A 24,117-nucleotide genomic window follows, 5' to 3' on the forward strand; every position below is an offset into this window, starting at 1 on the left:
ATGAAAAAAACAGGTTGAAAAATATATTTAAAAATATAATTATAATTATTTTTTAAAGTACTTTTCGTATCGAAATGTATTAAAATGATATTTTTTAAAACAAATTATTTTTAAAATTAACATATTAAAAACATCAAACACATAAAAAATATTAGTTCTATTTTTTAAAATTAAATTTGTTGGAAAACGGATAGCCCGAGGTTCCTAACGCAGCCTAACACAGTTTGATGAACAGAAGCTTGAATAATAAGAACACAGATTTCAATAAATCAAAAATTATTCTCAAGATACATCAAGAAAGCTGTCCAGAACCACTTCTTTCAAAACCAAATCTGTAAGAGTCTCCAAAACCAATTGTATTTACACCATTTAAGGAATCAGACCCCTATCTATGGAAACCAGCTACTTATCTCCCATTTCTTTTTTAGCTGGGGAAGATAAAGACCAAAGAATCATAACATTGCAATAATCTCTTTCAATGCTGGCTTGCGAAACATTCGCCCCGTTTCTTCCGATCATTGATCACATGACTTTGATCCGCCTAAGACTTGGCTGTTCAGAGATCTTCTTGCCTCGCCAAGAAAATGTGTCAGCATTAACATTCACTGGATAAACACAGTTCAGTACCTGGTTTGGTTGGCAAACTGTTGATATGGATCAACCCAACATCTGTCCTCATTCACCGCATCTTCCCATCTCTTGTGGAAGATATTCATCTCAACATATGACTGTGTCCTCACCTGCACAAGACAATGGCACACCAAGCAAAATGGTTTAAGGTAAGTAAAGTATATAATGAGTACAGAGATTGAGGAGGAGAAGAGTTAAGTTTGCAAGATCTGCAGTTCATTTGAACAAAAAGAAACCGAATCTACTAAATAAAACAAGACAAAAAAAAACAGCATACTTGGGGTCTTTTATCAACTTCCTTGGACTCGGACGGTAGTACCTGCAATATACAAGACATGAACAACCATTATTTACTGGCAAAGAATCCTGGTGTGTCATTACAGAAAGTTCAGATGACTCCATTAAGCTACTGTGTTTCCAAAGTAATATTTGCAAGAAAAATGAACCTGGGCATCACAATTTAACAGTATGAACTTCATAGTACAGTGCAATGGAAAATCCTGGTTTGTTCAAAATCATTGCAGCAGATTATCCAGCCTATCGAACTGGTGATTGCTATGATGTTTTATTCATGTAATATTTATAATCTTGTTTTGGATGAATTCGATGATGATGTTTGTTTTGTGCAATATAATTTCATGTACCAACATGACAACACACAAAAGCATGGCATCAAAGGAGGCTTTAAACCACACAAAGGTCTAACTAATACAGGCAGCAACAGGCAAACCACAAGAGTTTGTCAGACTAGACTAGCCTTTGCTAATTAATCCAAGAACGAAGAGAACAAGAAGAAAGAATAAGCAGTTATAGCATCCCCCTCCTACAATTATGCTATCATAATGAATATAAGAAATACTTGCCTCACTTCCATTAAAGACACCAAGGGTCGAAAGACCAAGATGATCTACATACTCAGCATCAACCACGCCAACATTTTTTGTCCAGTCACCCTAAAAACTAGAAACATCACTACCATAGCCAAACAAAAAGATCCTTTTCGTTTCTGTTGACAAGCAGTAAAACCAAGGGATCACAAAATGAATAGGAATTAAAGGGTTACTTGTGCACAATGACCAAGTTTTCTATCCAGGCCCCACGCATGAATCAAGTCATTCTGCAAAGATTAAAAAGCAAATTAGAGATGATGGAGCAGCTAGGTACTACTTGATCTGTAAAGCACAAAAGTAAATTGTGATTAATTCCACAGCCAAGCCAAGCATGGGATGTAAATTTAAAGAGCAAGCACTCTACTCTAACATAATGATTAAGAAATAAAGAACACCATCCTTCTATTTGGATCCATTCAATCTAATTAGCAATATACCTAGTCTTACTGAGACAAAGTGGTCAAGATTTCAATTTGTTGTAGGTTGTTAACTACTGAAGTTCACAATTTGGTTGAGTGCCACAAACACACCCATCATTGTCATGATATGGAAAAGATTCAATCATTCAAAGGTTTGATACCTGGATCATGTACCATGTACATCGCCAAGCTGCCTTTGAGAAGACAGGTGCCATCATTTCCACCCATCTGCATAGAAAGATTTTATTTTTTTTATTTTGCAACATAAACACTGTGTACTTCTTCTTGTTCAATTAAAAAAAATCTTTTCCAACAAAAAGGCTACTCTTCTGCAACAAAATTCACAATTATAATGATATTGCAATTACAAACTACAGAGTTGGTCATTATTTAAGATTTACCCTGTGCACGGAGGTAAAGTGCTATTGTTATAACACCTTCCGTTGCCTTTGAGCTTCAATATTTTCCTGTTGAAAAATCAACCTAAAAGAGTTAAGATAGAAGTCTATCCACCATCCACAACTAATTTCCTGAAATGAAAAGCATCTATACTGGACAATCATACAGTACAATAATAACAACCACAGATTACAAGGACTTCTCTTCTAGAAGCCTAGGCTCCCTTCTTCGATAAATATCCTATCTCCTATGGATTCATGATGCACACATACGTAAAGCCATCACAATGAGAAGAAAATAGACTTCATTGCTAAAAGCACAATGGAGTCAGAATTGTCAGTCTGCATGATGAAGCTGAGCCAAACAGATTATGATGATTCTCTAATTCCTATAACACCCTGGAATAATTTTCAGTGTTGGCACGCTACCAAACCTTAAAGAGCCTTGGACCTATTATTTTGAATTCTCATAGACAGGTAGAAGTAAGCATTAGAAGATTAAATGACTGCACCTTTACAGATATTCCAATTATTTAAAACAATCTGACCAGGGAAAAGAACAGCCCAAACAGAAGGAAGAAATTTTAAGAAGAGAAGAAATACTTCACATCTTAAGAGTCACCTTCATTACCACAAATTCACAATGGTTGATTACTGGATAACCTAGAAAAGTAGGTAGCTGAAACAGAATTGGATTGGTTCAAGCAAAATTTGTGTTTGATTCAACCAGTAATACTTTTACATTCTTAGTACTTTCAGCTTTGAGTGTGCTTGAAGGTCTTGGATAGTAACAATAAAAGCTCTTCACAAACAAAGATGCCAAGAAGAATTTTATTAAAATGTTCGTATCCAAGTAAACTCCATTGCAATGCTCTTCATCTGCTTGACAGAATTTGATGGCATACAATAGCTAGAATGATCAGTGCAACCATTTAAATCATTCCAGAAAGGAATTTATTCTAATTTACACAAACCTGTGCACCCTGGAGTTCCTTGTACGTGAAGTAATTGGATTATGAATGGTTGATCTAGCAGGATCAAGTGCTGGCTGTGATACTTCTAGTCCCTCCTCTTTTACAATTGACAGATATCTGCAATGAATTCAACATGTGCGATACTTTTCATGAAATCACAATGCACAAAACCACTTGTAGTCCTATTCAAAAAGGAAAAGAAGAAAGAGAAGTGCTCGTCAGCTTATATCACTAGGTATTTAAGATGTTTAACTTGTTTGACCTAAGTCAGCAAGGGCATTCAGTAGTGAAAAGACTCCTTTTCCATTACAACAAGAAAATAACATGCGCAACAGGAAAAATGCATCCAGACAAGGAGCTTTCACTGTTTTTGAGAATTTCACTAGACGTGCATATTTTACTCGTATGTTAAAAAGCATGGACACCATAACCATTGAAGATGGCCATCCAAGTAGTAGTTAGTACACATTGGGATACCGTTTTTAGGAAACAAAATGGAGACACAGTACCACTTTTCGTTTCCAAGAATGCTTACCGACTTGGATTAAAATTCTCTACTCCAAGGTCTTCATCCCAAAGAAATATGTAATTGTATTCAGCAACTATATCAGGATGCAGGAAACGCTTGGCAAACCACCTGTGCAATCAAAGTAACTGTTCATCTAAGGATGGATGGTATGAGATGGTATAAACAATACTTAAATACACACGTGCACATCAACATGAACAAATGCATGGCAGTGTGTCCTGCAAATGCATTGCCAATCTGTGTGCATATGACCAATTCCATTCATGATTCAAGGAAACATCAATTTGGGATGAATCAAGCTTACCATTTTGTTTGATTTACTGCAGATACATGGATGGCACTGTCACTCCATGATAAATCTCTCCATTTGTCCACAACACCATCATAATGAAAAAGCATCACAACAAAATCACTTAAAGGAAACTGCAGGAAAAATATATATATCAAGTACAAATATGCACTAAATATTTGAACACCAACAATATATCAAGATTGGCAGCCACCTTTGTAACAATTCGGTCCACTATTTCCTTTTGCTTTATTCCAACTGCAATTGCTAGCAAGCTCGCTGAAGGTTGTGGATTGTCCTGGAAAAAACAATGCCATACTCGATAAGGAAAGATGAGAAAGGTTTCCATCAGGGAATACAAGAAACCATTTCTGAAAGTTGATTCTGTCTAGTTCTGGACTACTAGAAGAAAATACTCATTTGGATTTTAAATCTACACCCACTTTACAAATTAAGTCAAAGACTACATTTCCAAATCAATCTAATGAAGACCATATCCTCATTTTTGAATGCCGTATGTACTCAAGTTCATGTGTCAAATCTTGTCTGAAAGAGCAGACTAACCTTTTTTTAAAAAGGAAAAAAAAACAATTAACTATGGTTTAAGATAGTATAAGTCAACACGGAGCATATTGGTTGTTTTTGCAATGGACAAATAAAACTTAGAATAGTTCATGTTATCCTATCCCTGGTCTATGATGCGATGTTAGATCTTCAATGTCTACCAAATCACGCTTCACATGTAAAGGAACAAAATAAAACTTAGAATAGTTCATGTTATCTAAAGGAACAAAATAAAACTTAGAATAGTTCATGTTATCCTATCCCTGGTCTATGATGCGATGTTAGATCTTCAATGTCTACCAAATCACGCTTCACATGTAAAGGAACAACACCATTACCCTTCTGAGTAATGTGATGCAAATGTAATTGCTATGAGCTAGAAAACTATTATATAAATGACCTGCAGAACTTAAAGATTTTGATGAAAATGAGGTTCCTTGCACCTAGTAACCAATCTGATGAACCTAATGTTCCTTCTCAAATATATTGAGCATCAGAATTGAATTTACTTACATCGTTCAAAGAAGAGCCCCATAAAGGCTGCATTTTATAGTTAGATTTCTCGTTAACTATGCCTTGAGGCAATGCCACACTTCCAGAAGGCCTGCAACGATCCTGAGCAGAAAAAAGATAGAAATCATAAAGAAATTCAAGTCTTGATGAACCACTTTAAGATCTTTAAAATGTCTTTTCATTTCAAACTTTTTCTAAAAGAGACAAACCTTGCATTCATCAGATTTCTGCATCGCCTCAATCAATTTCCATGCATTCAGTCTCTGCATGGATGAATACCAGTAGAAGATCTTCTTGTAAGTATGTTTTAGATCATCTAAAAATCTGACACGTTCAAAACAAATCAAGGACAGGCTAGTAAAATTTCAATCACTTGAATCTTTTATGTCTAGAACAGCTTGGTTAGTCTCCAACTAGAGCAGACACACTATACTACATGAGTCTGCAAATGGACCAGATACAATTTCATTTTAAGATCACAGTTCAAGCCTGGATTTTCCGATACCAAAATCATATATCCCAGGTGCTTTCAATGCACATAACACCATTAATTCTGAACCTCATGGCAGTAACTTTCCAATTCAAATAAACTAGACAACAATTGCTAAAATACCCAGAAAACACCCCTTGCTTAATTTTCCAGTAACTTTCATATTAAATGAAAGAAACAAATATTGACAAGATAACCAGAAAATCCCCCTTGGTTAATTTTCCAGTGTTTCTGTTCATCCCAACATTTCATTCTTCATTACGTAATTTTATCTCTTCATTTAAAGGACAGTCTGTCATGTAGAAATTGACTGCCTTAACTAAAAGCACTAATCAAAATCAACTTCTAAAAAGAATCAATTGAATAGTGACTTTGTATGTGATGAAATGAAGGTAGAAACTCAGAAGAAAAGGCACTTAAAATTTCAAGAACAAAGCTAACATAAAATCATTCTTCTATTTGTAAATAAACCTCATTCAGGCTCTGCCCTAGAACATTAAAATCCTCTTAAAAGATCATGCCACCATCATTTCACAAAAGTAAATTTTAACAAAACACCACCATAAGAGATACTTACTTCCTTGTACTGCTTCCCAACAAATGCAGAACCAACAAAGTAAATGCTACATATCATAGAAACTGCAATGAGGAGACTGCAGAGGCATGATCCTTTCTTAGGATCTGGTGGTGCAGAAGCCTGAGAAGGTAATGGAACATGAAAACTTATAATCTCATTTTGTTTCATGGGAACAGGGCTGTAAATGCCCATGCAAAGGAAAAGAGGTGCATAAAACAGAGATTCAGTTGATGAAAAAGTAGTTCTATAAGTCTGATAATCATAAACACTCTTCCAGGCATGTTTGATTTTGTTTCACGGGACCAGGGCTGTAAATGGCTGAGCAAAGCAAAAGAGGTGCGTAAAACAAAGATTCAGTTGATGAAAAAAGAAGTTCTACAAGTCTGATAATCATGAGCACTCTTCCAGGCATGTTTGATGCATTCACCAATATGCTTCTTAGAGGACAGTCTAACAATACAAACCTCAAAATTCTACCAAGTCAGCTTTAATATTAAGAAGCAAGACCAACCAAAATCATATTGAGGTTTGAGTGACCTCCGTTAATCTAATGAAGTAATTCACAGAAAGTCGACAACTTAAGAGAGAGAAAAGTCGACAACTAAGTCATGACCCGGGGAAAAAAAAGTCCACATAAAACCTAGATAGTCGACAACTTAAGAAAGCAGTCATCAATTCATTGACTCCCACCACTGACATATATAATGAAGTAATTCACAGAAAGAAAAATAAAAATCACATCTTGAGCTGATGTCAAGTAGGACATATAACTTCAAATCCAAAACTTAGTTTGTCTCAGGAAAACATCACATGTAATTTCACATCATCAACCAAACATTTTAGCAAACAATGAGAAACAGTGGTTCTAAACTCTAAATCAGTGGCTTAATTTCTAGACACTGCACCCGTAACCTTAGCATTGCACGTATTACTGTTGTGGTTTATTCCTCAACAATTTCTGTCAGAAACTGAATAGCTACACAAAGTATTTCTGTCAAGATTTCAAATTGTCTCACAATCAGTTATAGAAAAAGTTTAGAGAATTGAACACATAACTCTTTAAACTTCAATAAAGACAACAAGTCCTATGTGCAATCATTAAAATATAAGTCCCAATTCAAGCACCAAGACAATTTGAAAACAATGACCTCTTACCTTTTCTTTTTAATATAATAAACGGCAACAACTTTGGCTAAAACTAAGTTAAAGAAACAAAAATAAATAAATAAATAAAGTTCTGCAGCAATAGAAATTCTAACTTGAAATGTTCTCCACTCAACCATGATATAAGAGAGAGAAAGTAACACTCTAATAAATATTCTACATTTAAATCACAAATAATAAACCTGAGAGACCAAAATTTTTAAATCTCTCTGCATCTCCTCTTTTTCTCAGCAACCAGACAAAAGGTCAAAGAAAATATGTTTCAATTTCCAAACAAAAGGGTCATCCATCCATTTCCATTTATCCCACCATAATTATGATAAAGTAAAACAAAACAAAATTGACTGCTTTAACCAAACCCGCCGGATAACATCAGCATCCAAATATAAAAATCAATCGAATCAGTGCTGATTGAGACTACTTGTCACAAAACAATCAATAGAAACATCTTGAGGTTCTGGTGACCTCTGAATATCTCCCATGCTATTTTGCCACCGCCGGAAAATAGAAAGTAGAAAGAAAAGAAAAGCCCTCCTTCATAACCAAACAATCAACAACTTAAAGCGTTCAGAAAGCCATCCTCAAGACATAGACCAACCACTCATGAAATATTAACAAAGAATTCACTGTTGGAAAAAAAAATCATATCTTGAACTATTACCAAGTAAAACAAACGGTCAGGTGGTGAAAGTAAGAAACAGGTCACAGACAACTTCATCTTGACAAAGTAGAAAAGAACTGATTTCCAAAGTTTAAACCCGTGTTGCAAATATCATCATTTCAATTATTTCTGATGAAAACTGAGCAGCTAAAGGCCATGACTTTTGGTTAAATTTTGAAATTGTCACACGGATCAGTTATGGCACAAAGTTTAGACAATTGAACATATGAACGAACACTTTAAAGCTCTTCATGAGATTACAAGTCCTGTGAAGTAAATGTTCGAATTCAAGCATCCACTCCTTCCACGAAACTAAAGGAATAGAGAGGATTGCCAGCAAAACCTCTTCAATTATGGCTATAAAAGCAAGGTCTTGTTTTATTATTATTATTATTATTTGGAAAGCCAATAAAATAAATTTTGAACTTGAAAGTTCAATTTGATTTCAAAAAGAGAATAAAAATTTGAAACGTTTTCCAAGGGATTAAAGATGAACGTTTCTCATGCAAACACAAGCTAAAGTTACAATTTTTAAGTCTAGAAAACAGAAACAAACACATAGGATGAGACCCAAAAGTTTGAAAGCTCCTCTGGTTCTTCCTCGGCAATCAAACAGAAGGGAAAGAAAAGACATGAAAAAGTAATACTTTCCCATTTAAACAAACATAAACGTATAAAAAGATATATTTAGAGAGAGAGAGGGAGAGAGAAAAAATGCAACAAGTCAAGTTCACAACCACTAAAGCTCAATAATTTAAACGAAAAAGAAAAGGAAAAGGATCACAGAAATCGTCCCAAAACCCACCAGACTATGCATGTGAGAGAAAGAGTGAGCTTACACAGTTAAGAGCCTTCATTTTGCTGGATCAAAAATGAGAAGCAGCGCGGTGTCAGAAAGAGAAGATGCCCCAGAAAAGATGGAAAGAAAAGGAGGAGACCCTATTTTTATTTCTTGGTGATAAATGTAAATGAACATGAAAAAGAAGAGCTCTGTAGTTGGGTAAATCTAAGAGTCTCAAGGAAAGTTGATGAGAGAAAGTAAAGCAGAAAAGGCAAAAAGAAGCCAAAACCCACCAAAAACAAACATTTTGTCAAACTCCCTAACATCTTCCTTCCACGAACGACACCATAATTGCTAAGCCAAAGCAAGGTAGGACACAGGAGCAGAGAGAGTACTTGGTGAGAGACACAGATTGTGGAAAAGGCAAGAACACGGACATGCTAGAGAGGGAGGAGAGAATGTAGGGAGAGTGGGGAAGTGTGTAACTTACAATAAGTTAGTTCTCCATCGTAAAATAAGTTATTCTTGAAAAGGAGAGAAAGTGCACTGAAAATATATTAAATTAATACTTTTTAAAATATTCTTTAATAATATTAATATTATAATAGTAAAAATAAAATTATTTCTTAAAAATTACTATATACCATATTATTAAATATACACTAAAAAAGACTTTAAAGGAGGAAATATTGATCCTATTATTAAAAGAAAATTGATAAAACCTATATCAATCAACTTAAAAATTATTATTTTTTATTTATTTCTTTCATGTATTAATAATATGTAATAGTTATTGTAAGAATTTTACTATATCTCCTCCAAGATGCTCTATGATTTGCAACATTTAATTTTATTTGTTTGTTTTTTATTGGGTCATGATTAATGCCTTGTGGTGAAATCATGCCCAAGCCCATATGATTTTTCTTTATATTAATTAGCATTAGCATGCCAAATATCCAAAATTAATGAAATCATATAATACTGCACAATGAAGATTCCTATAATATTTTAATCTTGAAAAGCTAGGACTAATCATGACTGAATTAATTAATCCATAATCATAACAAATAAAAATAAAATAAAATAAAATAAAAAGTTTCTTCATATAACTATCAAGTATTTCAACCACACCCTTATATTAAACCATTAAAATATGATAAATCAACATCAAGTGTACTGTATAGCTTTTCAGCTCCATAAAGCATCATTCAATTATGTTTATAATAGTTGTTATAATGATAAAAATTTGAGATTAAAAAATTTATTTTTTTGTATAGTTTTAAATTCAAAATATGTAGAAATTTATATAATTATTAATTTTAGGAGTTATGAGATTAGTCGAGGTGGGCGCAAACTGACTTAGACACCAATATTAATTAAAAAAACAAAAGAAAAAAACTTATATAATTAGACCAGAATATGTGTTTGAAAGAAGCAATCGCTAAGGAGATATGCCTAGAACGAAACATGCACTACGCATCTGACAGACATGTTACCAACTTGTATGTCTTTATACGCACTCTTTGGGCTCTACCATACTTGAGAAGCCATTTCTTCGCGGGGATGCCTGCAGCTGGGCCTTCGAAATCAATTAACGCTTCCATCCAAAGGGTTTCTGAGTGCTCAGACACAGCTCGCACACTTTGTGGAACAGGTACGCTACAAGTTACATCTTTGGCAACAAAAGGGGCATTGATACCGGTGTCTGATTATTGTGTTAGAGGAGGAGAAAAGGTTGCTAGCAGAGAATTTGAGGGCTTGATTCGGCAGTTTGAGTAATGGCCGCGGATCCATCTTCTTCGTACAAATTGAATGCTGCTTTCTTAATTTGATAGTGAAATGCAGCAGATGGGGTGAGGATTGCTTTCGTTTACTTGGATTGAAGATCAGACACACATGGGACATGATCATGTCTTTGTTGGTAATGATGATGATGTGAACCAGGAGCATACGATGCTGGTTTTGCACTGGAGTTGTGTTCTGTATGATGGCTAAAGAATTCAGATTTTGATTCATGGTGGTATATTGTGAGTGATATAATTCTTATTTTCTGATAATAAATTTTAATTAAATATATCTTTGCAGAAATAGTTATAAAATCAGACCCCACACATAATCTAGCCTAAAGCAAGCTCAGGTTGAGTTGATGAATCCAAGTTCAAATTATTATTATTATTTTTTCATGTTAAAACGATACTGTTTTGGAAAATATAAAGAACTGGGTTTAGTTTAACACTTGTGCGATGATGGTTGGTGTTTAATTTGTTCCTTTGGCTTTATTTGTTGGCTCTAACTGGGTTTAGTTTATCATATCGTGACGGGTGTCATGACTAACTTGTGCTGCGAAACGACGGCGCGTGAAGCGTTTGTGAAAGGGTTCAGCAGGTTGTCAATTCCGTTCCGTTCCGTCCGGAATAGCCGAAACATTCCATACCAATTTAAAAAACGGAACAAAACGGAACAAATTTCATCTCATTTTAAATCTTGATCCATTCCGGATTTTTTGGCTAAATTCCGCCCGAAACGTTCCGGTTCCATTCCACATGTTCCGTTCCGCTCTTGAAAAGCCATTGAATCAAATTGAACCTTATTCAATTTAATTAATTAAACCACCCAATTATAAAAAGCTCTTTTTTATTACTATTTGCTATAACAATGATATTAATAATAATATTGAAAATTATTATTACTATTTTCATTAACAATGATATTAATTTTTTAAAATTAGATTTGTCACTAATATACATGGTTTATATTCATGTTGTTTTTTTCATGTTTATATTTTGTAGGAATTTAAGCAAAACAAGGGATGCTTTAGATTTCATTAGCCTTAATAACATTGACCTAACTTTATATTTAAAATATTTGTGTTAAAACATTTTACTTTCATAATATTTTGATATTTTGTTTAAGTTGAATTACTTTAAGTTAAAGATCTATTTATTCTTAACTATTTAGAAATATTTTAAATTTTAAAATTATATTTGTTTGACATTGTGTTTGTATTGCATAATTTATAATTAATTTATCTTGAATTTGAATTATGTTTGTTGAATATATATATATATATATATATATATATATATATATATATATATGAACAGTACAACCCCGAAACGGCACGTCGAAATACTCCGAAACTGAAACATTTCGTTCCAAATAAAAAAACAAAACACCTACCGAAACGGAATTGACAACCTTGGTTCAGGGTGTTTTTCTCCACCGACGCAACTGCCACGTCGGATTTGGAGCTGCACGAGGCCACGTTGAAGAACTTGGCTTACGGGTTTGCTTATCTGGTCGACTGCGACAGGCTTCAAGATGGGCTCTTGGGTAAATAAATAAAATATAAATTAATTACTATTTAATCGCGTGCTTTAGCGCAATTTGGTTTGTATTTATTTTCTTGGAGCTGAGTTTTTCTTTTTCTTTTTCTTTTTCTTTTTCTTTTTACATGGAATGCATGATTGTGTGTTTTATGCAGAAATAAATTAAGGTTTCTTTTGCCCTGATTTGTCAAAACTGAAAATTAATAATTATGGTAAAAATAAATAATTTAAAGCATATTTGATATATCTATGATTAAAAAAATGTTTCTAATCAAATATACTTATAATTTACTTTATTATAGTAAATTTCGTAAAAAACTAATCACATAATAATCCATCACGAAAGAAAGAAATCATCAAACTGAAATCTGAAATCTATGAGTGTGTGTGTGTGTGTGTAATTGATTAAGTGTAACCAAACTTGTTGGTAGCATACTCAAACAAGGATTGGAAATGGCTTTTAGATGATTCGGCATGAGGCAACTTGAGAAAACGAGCAACTTTGGCGAAGCCAGCATGGTGCACAGGCAGAGAGTCTTCCTCGGCTTGTAATTTCATTTCCTGCCGGTGAAGTTCCGGTCTTGATAAGGCCCACTGCATTGCCCAGATGGCCAAAGGCCGCATGTAGCATAAGGATCTATACTGGTCAGTGGTGTTCCAACCTTCAGGAGTTTGAAAGGAATATCTGCAGATAACACAACATCAACCTCTTGTTACTCAGCATTCCATGGGTTATATTATATGTGAATGATTGTTACAGTTGAAGTTTAGGGTTTCATGTGTGTTTGTCTAAGCAGCCGATTGTGTTCCAAACCATGGCTGGCCGCGCAAAAGCATCATTTTGATGCTTTTGCGCAGCGGTTTGAACCGCGTAGACAAACAAGCTCGAACCTACCCAAGTCCTTGTTCAGCCCACACAGCCTCGTAGACTCCACTAGCAGTATGAAATGCCATATCTGTCAAGCCTTCCTGGATCATGGTTGCAGCAACTGCGTATGTGACCCCGGACCATATTTCTCTTGACTGTAGGCATGACAAGTCAACTGTTCCATCAGGTAGCATCCCATTTACGGCCCCTCGTTTCCCATCCTGCACCTTCAGGACGTTGTAATTATAAATCTTCTCCAGTGCACATCGAGCTTTGTCCTCGTCAACAATAGGTGAAAGTCCGCATGCTCGTGCGTACCTGCCAACAAAACCATTTGGTGGAGAAGTTAGAAACCCTAGAACTCTCAAGCATGGACTATTCTTTATCCTGCAAGTAATCTACGGAAGTAATTTCATGTCTGCCCTCTGTGCTTTTGAAAGAACACATAAGAGCTGTTTCTGCTGCTTTCAGAAGCAAGTGGTATGCTTTGGAAACTTCAAGCAAGCAAGTCTACATGCTAAATGATCTCAAAAGGGCATAATTGCAACACACCATTGTCCGGCCAATTGATCAGCTTGAATGGATGAGCTATTGATACCACCGCTGTTGTCATAATTGAAGTAAGAACCATTCCATAACTTGCCATACACAATCTTTGCCTTCTGAAACCTACACCAAAAATATTCTGCCGAATCCTTGTCTCCTACTTCCCATGCCAGGGCTGATGCAGCCTGTAAGGCTGCCACCCATAGCCCACCACAATATGCACTAACACCTGACAAAGACCACGTATCATATGTCTGATCAGGAAAGCCATCATTCTCAATCATCCCATCACCATCCTTGTCAAACTGATCCATATAAGCCATTGCAACATAAACTGATGGCCAAACAGCCCGTGCAAACTTCTCGTCTCCAGTGGCAATTACATCCCTGTAAACCTGGAGAACGAATTTTGGATTCAAGTCTTTCCAGCGATCAGTGTTGTGGAGGTTATAGGCATTTACTTCAAACCATGGGTCATGGATCCCAATGTCATGAGGGACAGCTCCAATAACCTTTCTGGGGACACGCTGCCCATCGTGTAGCAGTGGCATCATACTGGGATCATGCATCATAACTGCCGCTGCAAAGTCCCTTTGAATGCTGAGCTGAAGTTTGGGAAACAGCATAATGAAGGCGAAAGATGCATAAAAGTGAACATCATAGGTGTTCCACATGTGATACTCGATCCCTTCTAGATAAAGGAATTGACCAACATTTTCTTCTCCTTCTTGTAGTAAATTAGTTCCAAAAGCAGAATTGGTTGTTAAAGGAGTGTGGATTTCCTCAAGTGCAGAAGTCATCCTTCCAAGAATGTCAACAGCAGTATCACCTTGATGGCCCAGGTTGGAACCCGCCCTGTCGAGAGAAAACTTGCTTCCTTCAATAGTTGCTAGGCTACGGAATGGAGGGGATCCATCTGAAATAAATAAACAAGCAATTAAAACGTTAACTAGTCAATAAATTGAAAATTCAAGATATAGAAAACTCGAAAGCAAGATATTCATAAACGCTCGAAGGACTACAAGAGAAGAGGCTCCATCATCCACATACCTGTCCAAACTGTCCCCCCTGAATTAAGATAATAGAGCTCATTAAAGAGAGTGCCAGGATACCTGCAAGGAAGCATCGAAATAACTTCAGGTTCTGGGTTTACATGAAATGAGAAAACACTGCACACTGAAGCTAACCATTCAGGAAGTCTCTTGTCTTCAAGAATTGGTCTTTGCCAGGCTTCTATCTCTGACTCCCAAAGGCCATGTTCTGTATTCCAAGGAAACATACAAAATAGGGAATTCAGACGAATTTATTTTCTCGCCAATTCAAGATTGTGGTTGCCAAATGTTAAACCAATCTCCAGATTTCCAATTCACAGTCTGGGTTTAAAATATTTTTGGTCCACGATTGCATATTTTTTAAGCAAAGCGGTATCATCAAAGAGGACAGGATAGGAATTCACCTAGAATAGCATCATGCGCAATATTTGCAGCAGCATCTCCATGAGTACCATAGAATTTTGTGTAACGCCTGTTTATGAAAACTTTTTAGTGTACAGATAACCTTTCAATCTGTAGGCCACTTCAGACAAAGCATTTGGCAACCCACCTGTGGTAAGTCCTTCCACTCCCAAATTTTACATCAGGGCAGTCCCATGCCAATGAAAAAGTAACTGTACATACACCATCTGGTGGGACTGTTGAAGTCGCTGCAACGGCTGCCCCAATAGATGATCCTGGTTCCGAAGGCACCAGCTTTCCAGGTGAGTTGAGGTTGTCGAAAGACCCATGCTATTAAAACACAAAATGAACATCAAGTTTGGTAGAAAATGATGACAGAAACAATACTAATGAGCAGGCTCAGGGTTATTCCTTCTGGATCATCACATACACCACTAGAGCTAAAATAAGGGATTGTGTTATCTTTCCTCTTTAAAGGAAGGATATCTTCCAGAAGCTTTGGTATATTTGGGGTGTGGAAAATGTAAAGCATGAGAAAATCGTTTGTGTTTAGAGAAGCCTGAAAAACCATCAGTAATAAAGTATGCATTCACTTGTAGAGAATCAAATCCAGCTGTAATGAAAGCCAAAACGCCCCAACCGTTCTCGATCACACTGGTTTTCAACACGTACTCTCATCATCTTCTTGACTTTTCCATTCAATAAGATTTGAAACGGAGGCTACCTGATTACAACCAGCCCCTATACCACATGAACTAATGCCCAGGGGAAGAAATATCTGGTATATAAGTTCTCATTAAGCAGAATATCTTGTCTGATAATCACTTTCCCAGTGGAAACTAAATGTTAGTTGTAGATAAAAAAATGACCCGAAACATTTGACAAACAACTAGTTCCTAGTCGGGAAAGCATCGCTTCTTTTTTAGTGAAAGAAGATAGCTAAAACCTGGTGAAAGTAAATGCAAATATGAACAGACAACATCCATATATTGTATAACATAAGGCTGTAATTTTCCTGAATCCCTCATTACGATTTGAAGATAAAAAACCAGTGGGATTTTAAGTAGGCGTTGTTAGCAGAAGACACAGAGTTAAGCACTTGAGAACATTTTCACAAAATGAACAAAGTATAAGTCTGCCAACCTCTTTTACTTCATTCCACATTTCTTTGGCTGTGACACCTTGTGAGTTTCCAGATATCACGAAGCAAGGACATTTTGAGACATGAACAACAGGAGTCTCTTGTGCAGCGATTGCAAAGGATACCGAGGGAAGCCCGTTTGCTGTCCTGTATTAGTAAGCAAGATGGGTTCATTATAAGAAAATTTCAACACATGCCATAAACTGACAAACAAATCCCTTCAAATCTCGAAATAATATAAATTTCCAAAGAAAGGGACTTACTTGTGATTCAGAAGTACACAATGTACACCATCCTCCATCCTAGAAAATCAATAATCTTGTTGATTAGCGTCAGTTACAAGCATTACATGCACATCCACATGCTTTATACACAGATACAAAATAAAAGAACATTCATGAGAGTCTTATATTAACAGTGATACTGGTAATTACAGCAACATAATTTTTTAATATATTTTTTTTAAAAAAAAAATGCACCATATGCCTTACATTTTTGTTGAGTTGAGGTGCTGACCAGAAAATTCAGAAACCCCTCCAACAGAATTCTGGAATGGGCACAAACAATAAAGTTGCATGAGTGTTGGTGGCTTCTTAGTTGTCAGACTACTTTGTTGGATCTTGAGACATATACTTAGCACTCATTTGAAGAAATAAACAAAGAAATGAGCCACAAAATAGCACACGCGATACAAAAGCATCGATGTAAAGGTTAAAAAAATGCAAGTACTTACTGCCCATGTGAAAAGCAAGGTGACATCTGCAGAAGTCTTCCCAGAATTGTAGAGCTGGAAAAAACATTTCACTCTTAGTAACAGGGTAGACTGTACTGAATCTCGAAGAATCAAACTTCGTAGAGACGCATTCCAACCTTGAAGGTAAAAACTGATGCAGGGAAGCTGCTCTCTTTGTAATTATGAGGAATAATTGGTGAAATTTGACGACAAACAACCCTGAGTTCTGGATCAGGTTCACCTGCGCTTAAAGAGGAGGGCATCCAGATATAAGATAGTATATCCAAAATGGCAGGCATAATAATTTGAGATGTATACAACTTGAAATGTACATTACCCTCATATACAGTCCAAGCCCTGGGGTATAAAGCATGATATGTGGAATTGTTTCCCTTCAGATTCCAGTCCCAAGATTCAATCCCTGAGCCTGCAGCTTTTCTGATTACATAGATGACATTCAGTAAGTTTATATTTTACTGTTTTTCATTTCTTTGTCTATATTTCTATCGAGGTCAAGCTCAATATTAACTGATTTCCGAGTTGAATAAGAAACAACATTCATGTTGTAAACTAATCAGGAAATAATGCAATCACTTACTCAAGCACATCTGGACTCCTCGAGCACAGTACACTGGAATATTTTTTACCATTTGAGCGCGAAACAAAAATCTGCATGCAATAGCATTCAAATAAAGAAATCACACATCATTTTGCAAATGAAAAAAGGTTCACAAATTCCAAAATATTATTTGCCTCGTGAATATTAATTTGTAGCATCTTCATTTCCCATTCATATCTTTTGTCTTAATTCAACAAAAATCATTGACATCAACCAGAGGATGATTGAGTAGGAAACAGAAATAAGTGAAAATTTAAACGGGATAAGCGAAATACAGTCACAACCACCGAAAAACATTTGTGGAGGCTACAGGATTATCTTATAAGTCAAGTTATATTGATGACGGTAGCGATTCATTTTTCTTTTATAATTGCCTCTAGCAAAGAAATGCAACAGTGCGAGTGAGAAGATCGTGTATTTGCTGAAAGCAAGAAACAGAAAGGAAAGGTATCCAGAGTCGATCTTAAGCAATTCACTTTAAAGGTTCAAGGTTAGAGAAGATACATTTCCCCTATCCCAAATACCTTCAGCAAAATTGGTGTTTTAAGACATTTCAAGCAGATAGAGAGCCGGTAACGAAAACAATTCAGTCTGACATAGGGCCACAAACATGACTGTTGTGTTCTGCGTGGCTAGACATTATCAAACACAGGAAAACTAACAACTCTAAGTTGACTTTTACCAAAGTATTGCTTGGACAAAATACTAACAGTTCCATATATCGCAAAACAAACATATTTCTCCTCGTTGATTTTGTGTCATTACAGGTCCCCCATTAGACATGGATAATTTCCATTTAACTAGTCACAGCTTCCCAAAGAAATGAGGTGTAAAACACATGCATTGACAATTCTTTTTCCAGGAATTTGAGTTAAACTTACAGAAAATTGATTTGCTAAAACAGGTTTTTCTTCGCATATTCTAGGGAACAGTTGCCAACGCTGAAATTCACCTTTGTAACTTCTTCCAATGCTTCCTGAACTGTAAATTGTTAATTTTATTTAAAACAAGAAAAAGAAAACAGGTATTAGAAGGGAACTCATTAAGAAGATAAATGAACTTTTACAGCAACAATGTAGCAGATGATGCGTTAATTTCACATCGCATCTGATAAACTCCTGTCAGCCATAGGCAAACATGATATCAATATAGTTTATCATGAGTACAAACTTGCAAATGAGCATATGAATATTCTACCATATGTTGCCTATTACACAAAACTTTCAAATAAAATGCATGCAAATCATTATTTCAACACATTATTCTATTCTAGTTTATAGATGACTAGGTGTTCTAAATATATAAGATGACAAGCTCGCATCCACCTTGCTAGAATGAATCTGATGTCCAAAATAAATAGTGAATGGAATGAGTTAAAGTTTGGTTTTCCTAGCCATACAATGAACAAATATAAATGTAATTTTTTTTTTAGGAGTAAGCACTTACCCAATACCACCTACTGGAATGCCAAGACAAGATGTCACATTGCGCTTAGCAAATGGATCCATATAAAAACCCCCCTGCAAAGAGTAAATGCAATGATTAGTTTGTTCTTTGTGGTTCCTCGCCAAAACTAAACATATCAAGGTACAATGGGCAATTATGATAAAAGTTATTACCCTTTTTCTGGCATTTTCTTCTCGGATATGACGCCATAGCCGAATACCTATAGGGGCCTGCCAAAGCATAGAAACCATTTCGTGGATATAGATAACAAGGACAGATTTTCCACCTAAAAGATGTTGATGATAGAAACAAGGGATGTTATGAAGTCTCAGAAGTGTGGAAAGGTCTCATTACATAAAACAGAGTCAATTTGGTACTTTGGTATGCTTCATTTGACTCATCTCGCATCATCTTTTTCAATAAACAACTCACTTAAAGAACAAAGGAGAATCATTCAGATGTGCACGATTCAAAACTACAAACATCGCATGTTCACTATAATTTTTCATGAGTTAGCACATCTTTCTCTTTCGAGATATACATCCCGAATTTACCGTTGTGTCATCTGCTAATGTTTCACGCACAGCATTTCAAATCTGTAGAGAATTTCACTCCACAACAAGGCCTTTCCATGACAGTGGTTTGTGTTTGTTTTTGAAATAGACATAATAATAAGGAACCCATTTATTATCTAAATTGGAACACGTACCATTAAAAGCATCTCTTGCAAACTTAAAGTGAACTGCGAAAGGACAGTTTCATCACCGTCTAATTTCCGCTGCCAGGTCAGTGGTGCAGGTTTCCCAGCATCAACCTTAATCCAGACATTCAAAGGGGAAAGAAAGAACTTAGATACAAGACTAGCATTGAAAGGTTTAATTATCAAACAACTATACTCTTCTGGATGACAGCATTAAAAGTTCCAAGAAAAAAAAACAGCCAGACATTGGGCAAAAGGATGACAATAAACTCAAAGAACTGCTGTTACAGACGCAGAAGAAAAATTGTACAAACACTGAAGAACTCAACTAAAAACCTGCTGAAGTCTAACAAACACAATTCAACCCTTCCAACCAAGCAGAGAGAAAAGCCCGTTTACATTATATATAAGCATACCTTATCCACCGGATAATTTGAAGGTTCTCCTTGTTCTTCATCAAAACCATTCCCTGATATCTTTCTCTCAAACATCTTTCCTGAAATAACCAGAAAGTTAGCCCGGATAGGTTTAGACAATGCAATCCATACTTCCCTTTCCTTTAAAAATAAGAGCACCAGCAAATCCTATCTTTTCTTCTGGTAAATTAGGAGACCAATGTCCTCAAATCCTCACCCTCACAGTGACCACCATCCATCGCACCCAATAAAACTACCAACTACCATTATATTATAATAGGTGCCTTGCAGCTAAAGATCAAATTAATCAAATTGCAACAACTCAAGCTCTATTATTTTAATTCATAATCATTATCATAAACCCAAAACATCCCTTGGTCGAATAAAATGCCAGCCCCTTTAAGGGTTTTCGTTTTGTGGGACCCACTAACTCAGTCCACTACATCAATGGCTGATTTTATTGGGAAAACTGTAGGGGTTGGATACTCGGGGATGAATGGCGCGCGCACATACATACATGTCCACAGTCCACCCCGTCAATGGTTTGACATCATTCAGAAAAATACAGCACTGCCCTTCCCAGACAGATAGGCACATATAAACATATACAGATTGTATGCTGTCTACAAGAAAATTCTTGTAGTAAACTGCATGACAGACGTGCATAAATATATTTCACAACATGTACACCACGTGGTTTAACAGGTCATTGACAGTACAGTACAGATAACAGAGAAACAAGGAGAGAAATCATCAGTTTAGCAAGAACTGCATCGAAACAGGAATGCATAAAGAAAACTAACCTGGAGAGAAGTGGGATCGCTTGTGTAGACGGTTTGGTTTGAAGACTGAAACCGCAGGCTATAAAGGGCTTGCAAGGAAGTGGAGATCCTAATATCTCTTCTTACCATTCATCTTTTCTTCATTTGACCATTACTTGGAATGATGTCTAGATCATGTGGTATTTAAGGATCTCTCTAATTACTTTTCTTGTAAGAACAACAACAACAGTTGTTCTTGTTCTCTGGTCCCACATCTTTGATTTGTCAAGACAACAAAAAATTGACTAAGAGGTTTTATTACAATTATAAACAATCCATATATATTCCTTGATATTTGTTGTTACTGATCTCTCTTTTTCCATGATAAGTATCTCCTATCAACATCTAGAAAAATCTCTATAGATAGATAGATATAAACCATTAATATAGTGGATTGCTACAAAATTAAAGACAAACATCTTCTTTCTTGTTGCTTTCTCAGTCGAGCATATGGCCATTGATTTGTCGTCTATGTAGTATACAGTATTATAGATTAGGGATTGTCGCCAATTAAAGGATGACAAGTTTTCTGAGGATTCCATTATTGACTCGAGAAATTAGTGAATTTATCTTTTAATTATTTTGAAATCATTTATAGATTCTTCTTCATAAGTTTAGTACTCGCGCGAAGGCTGTTTGGAGAACATGATTGTAACGTATTTATAATTAAATTTTTTATATTTTTTATCATTTTAATATTAAAAATAATTTTCAAAAAACAAAAAAATATATTTTAATATATATTTAAATTTAAAAATCATTATTATTACACTAATAAACACCCATGAAATTCACTAAAAAAAAAACAGTACACATGATAGGGAGGTCCACGGCAACAAAGAGTCATACGTAAGCTGGCCCAGGTCCACACACATATAGGCAAGGCAAGGGGGAGGTGCATCACAGCACAAAAAAGTCAGAACTAGGTGAGTCAAGGATATCTATTTACGTGATTTGATTATTCCAACACAAACCTAACCAGATCGATCTTCATCTTCGTTTTTCTAGGAGATACGCAATACATAGATGAAAACATGAAATTTAATATAAAAAAAAATATTCAACTTCATTTCTATAAAATTTCCAATATCCAAGCCATGTACTCACTGATCAATCTTTAATTTCCACCATTAGATTTTATTACACAAATAAATAAATAAATAAATATATAAAATTATAGATTATATAGTATTTGGTATGAACAACACCATTTTTTTTTGTGTAGTTTGTTTGGTGTATTTTTGGACGGAACAAAAACTAGTTTTTGTCTTGTCCAAGATTATTTTTATGAAGTTTTTTTTTTGTTTTTATTAAAAGGGACATGACAATCTTGTCAGATACTCTGCATAATGATTTATCCAGTTAGATTTATCCAGTTAATTGAGGTTAATATAAGGATAATTATTATTATTATTATTATAGTTTTAAAATCCGACTCGGGGTCAAGTATAGGTCACAAGTCGGGTTAACTATTGATTTAAGTTAATATAAGGATAAAAATAATTATTATCATAATTTTAAAATCCGACACGAGAGTCTACTTGAGGCCAAGCATGGGTCGGGTCGGGTTGACCATTGACTTGGGTCAACAAAATGATAAAAATAATTACTATCATGGTTTTAAAACTTGACTCGGAGGTTAACCTGATGTCAGGCTCGGGTCACAGTTTAGGTTCACCATTGACCCAGGTTAGCCATATGATAAAAATGGTTATTATCAAAGTTTTTAAACTCGACCCGGGATTGATTTGGGGCTAGGCTCGATCATTTAGGCTCGAGTCAGGGGTCGGGTTAACCATTGACCCAAGTCAACATATGGATAAAAATGATTATTATAATAGTTTTAAAACTCGACTCAAGGGTTGACTCGGGGTCAGGTCATAGGTCACCCGACCCTTGACTTAGGTCTACATGATTATAAAAATGATTATTTTCATAGTTTTAAAACCTAACTCAAAAGTCGACTCGGGAAAAAGCTTGGGTCATGATCTGGGTTAACCAATGACCTTTGTCAACGTAAGGATAAAACTTAAAAGTGATTAGTATCATATTTTAAAAACTTGACTCGGTGATCGACCCGGGGCCAAACTCGGATCATAAGTCATTTTGACCATTGACTCGGGTTAACTTTGGAATAAAAATGGTTATTATTATAGTTTTAAAACTTAACTCGATGGTCAACTTAAGGTTAGGGCTGATCAACTGGGCCCAGGTCATGTTTAGGTTAACCATTGACCCAAGTCAATGTAAAGATAAAAGTGATTATTGTCATAATTTTAAAATTCAACTCAAGGATCGACCCAAGATAAAGTCTGAATCACGAGTTGGGTTGACTAATGACTTATGTCTAAATAATGATAAAAATGATTATTATCATAGTTTAAAAACTTGACTTGAAGATTGAATCGAAGCCAAAACATAGGTCACGAGTCAGTTTGACAATTGATTTAGGTCAATATAAGAATAAAATTGATTATTATCATAAATTTAAAACTAACTCGAAGGTCAACCCAGTGCCAAGTTGGGGTTATAAGTTAGGTTGACCATTGACTCGGGTTAACCTTAGGACAAAAATAGTTATTATCATAGTTTTAAAACCCGACTTGGAGATTGACTCAAGGTTAGGCCTGATCAACCAAGTCGGGGTCACATTCTGGTAGACAATTGACCCAGGTCAATGTAAGGATAAAAGTGGTTATTATCCTAATTTTAAAATTTGACTTAAAAATCGACTCAGTTCTAGGTTCGGATCACGGGTCAGGTTGACCATTGACTCGGGTCTAAGTAATGATAAAAATGATTATTATTATTATTATAGTTTCAAAACCTTATTCATGAGTCAACTCGAGGCCAAAACATAGGACGCGGGTCAGTTTGACCATTGATTTGTGTCAAACTCAGGTCCTAGTAATGATAAAAATTATTATTATCATAATTTAAAAATACAACTTGGGGGTCGACTCGATGCCAAAGCATGGGTCAGGTTGACCATTGGTTTGTGTCAAAGTAAAGATAAAATTAATTATTATCATAATTTTAAAATTTAAACTCGAAGGTCGACTTGGGGTTAAACTTGAGTAACAGATTGAGTTGGTCATTGACATAGGTTAATGTTAGGATAAAAATTATTATTATCATAGTTTTAAAACCCAAAATAGTGGTCAA

At 35.4% G+C, this 24,117-nt stretch overlaps 2 protein-coding genes across 3 annotated transcripts; both read right to left on the minus strand.

The window, feature by feature from the left end:
• Positions 1-244: 244 nt before the first annotated feature.
• LOC133701058 (uncharacterized) lies at positions 245-9,371 on the minus strand. Of its 2 annotated transcripts, XM_062124836.1 has the most exons (14): positions 8,938-9,371; positions 6,274-6,393; positions 5,416-5,469; positions 5,207-5,308; positions 4,344-4,427; positions 4,145-4,263; positions 3,847-3,948; positions 3,312-3,428; positions 2,341-2,406; positions 2,101-2,167; positions 1,694-1,747; positions 1,494-1,583; positions 908-949; positions 245-740 (listed from the first exon to the last, which is right to left on the minus strand). In XM_062124836.1, the coding sequence occupies exons 1-14, from the start codon at positions 8,953-8,955 to the stop codon at positions 621-623; spliced, it is 1,155 nt and encodes a 384-aa protein (XP_061980820.1). In that variant the 5' UTR covers positions 8,956-9,371; the 3' UTR covers positions 245-620. The 2 variants fall into 2 exon arrangements, with proteins under 2 accessions (XP_061980820.1, XP_061980822.1); XM_062124838.1 differs by lacking the exon at positions 8,938-9,371 and having other exon boundaries at positions 5,416-5,530.
• Positions 9,372-12,472: 3,101 nt separating this feature from the next.
• LOC133701836 (uncharacterized) lies at positions 12,473-21,387 on the minus strand. The gene is made up of 20 exons (XM_062125958.1): positions 20,935-21,387; positions 20,132-20,211; positions 19,725-19,829; positions 19,189-19,245; positions 19,016-19,089; positions 18,451-18,550; positions 17,549-17,619; positions 17,288-17,388; positions 17,088-17,191; positions 16,951-17,004; positions 16,709-16,764; positions 16,481-16,519; positions 16,220-16,364; positions 15,225-15,406; positions 15,079-15,146; positions 14,810-14,882; positions 14,673-14,734; positions 13,629-14,538; positions 13,104-13,394; positions 12,473-12,893 (listed from the first exon to the last, which is right to left on the minus strand). The coding sequence occupies exons 2-20, from the start codon at positions 20,204-20,206 to the stop codon at positions 12,614-12,616; spliced, it is 2,847 nt and encodes a 948-aa protein (XP_061981942.1). The 5' UTR covers positions 20,207-20,211; positions 20,935-21,387; the 3' UTR covers positions 12,473-12,613.
• Between the last annotated feature and the right edge of the window lie 2,730 nt (positions 21,388-24,117).

This window comes from Populus nigra, chromosome 8, assembly GCF_951802175.1.
Source record: "Populus nigra chromosome 8, ddPopNigr1.1, whole genome shotgun sequence".
NCBI lineage: Eukaryota > Viridiplantae > Streptophyta > Magnoliopsida > Malpighiales > Salicaceae > Populus > Populus nigra.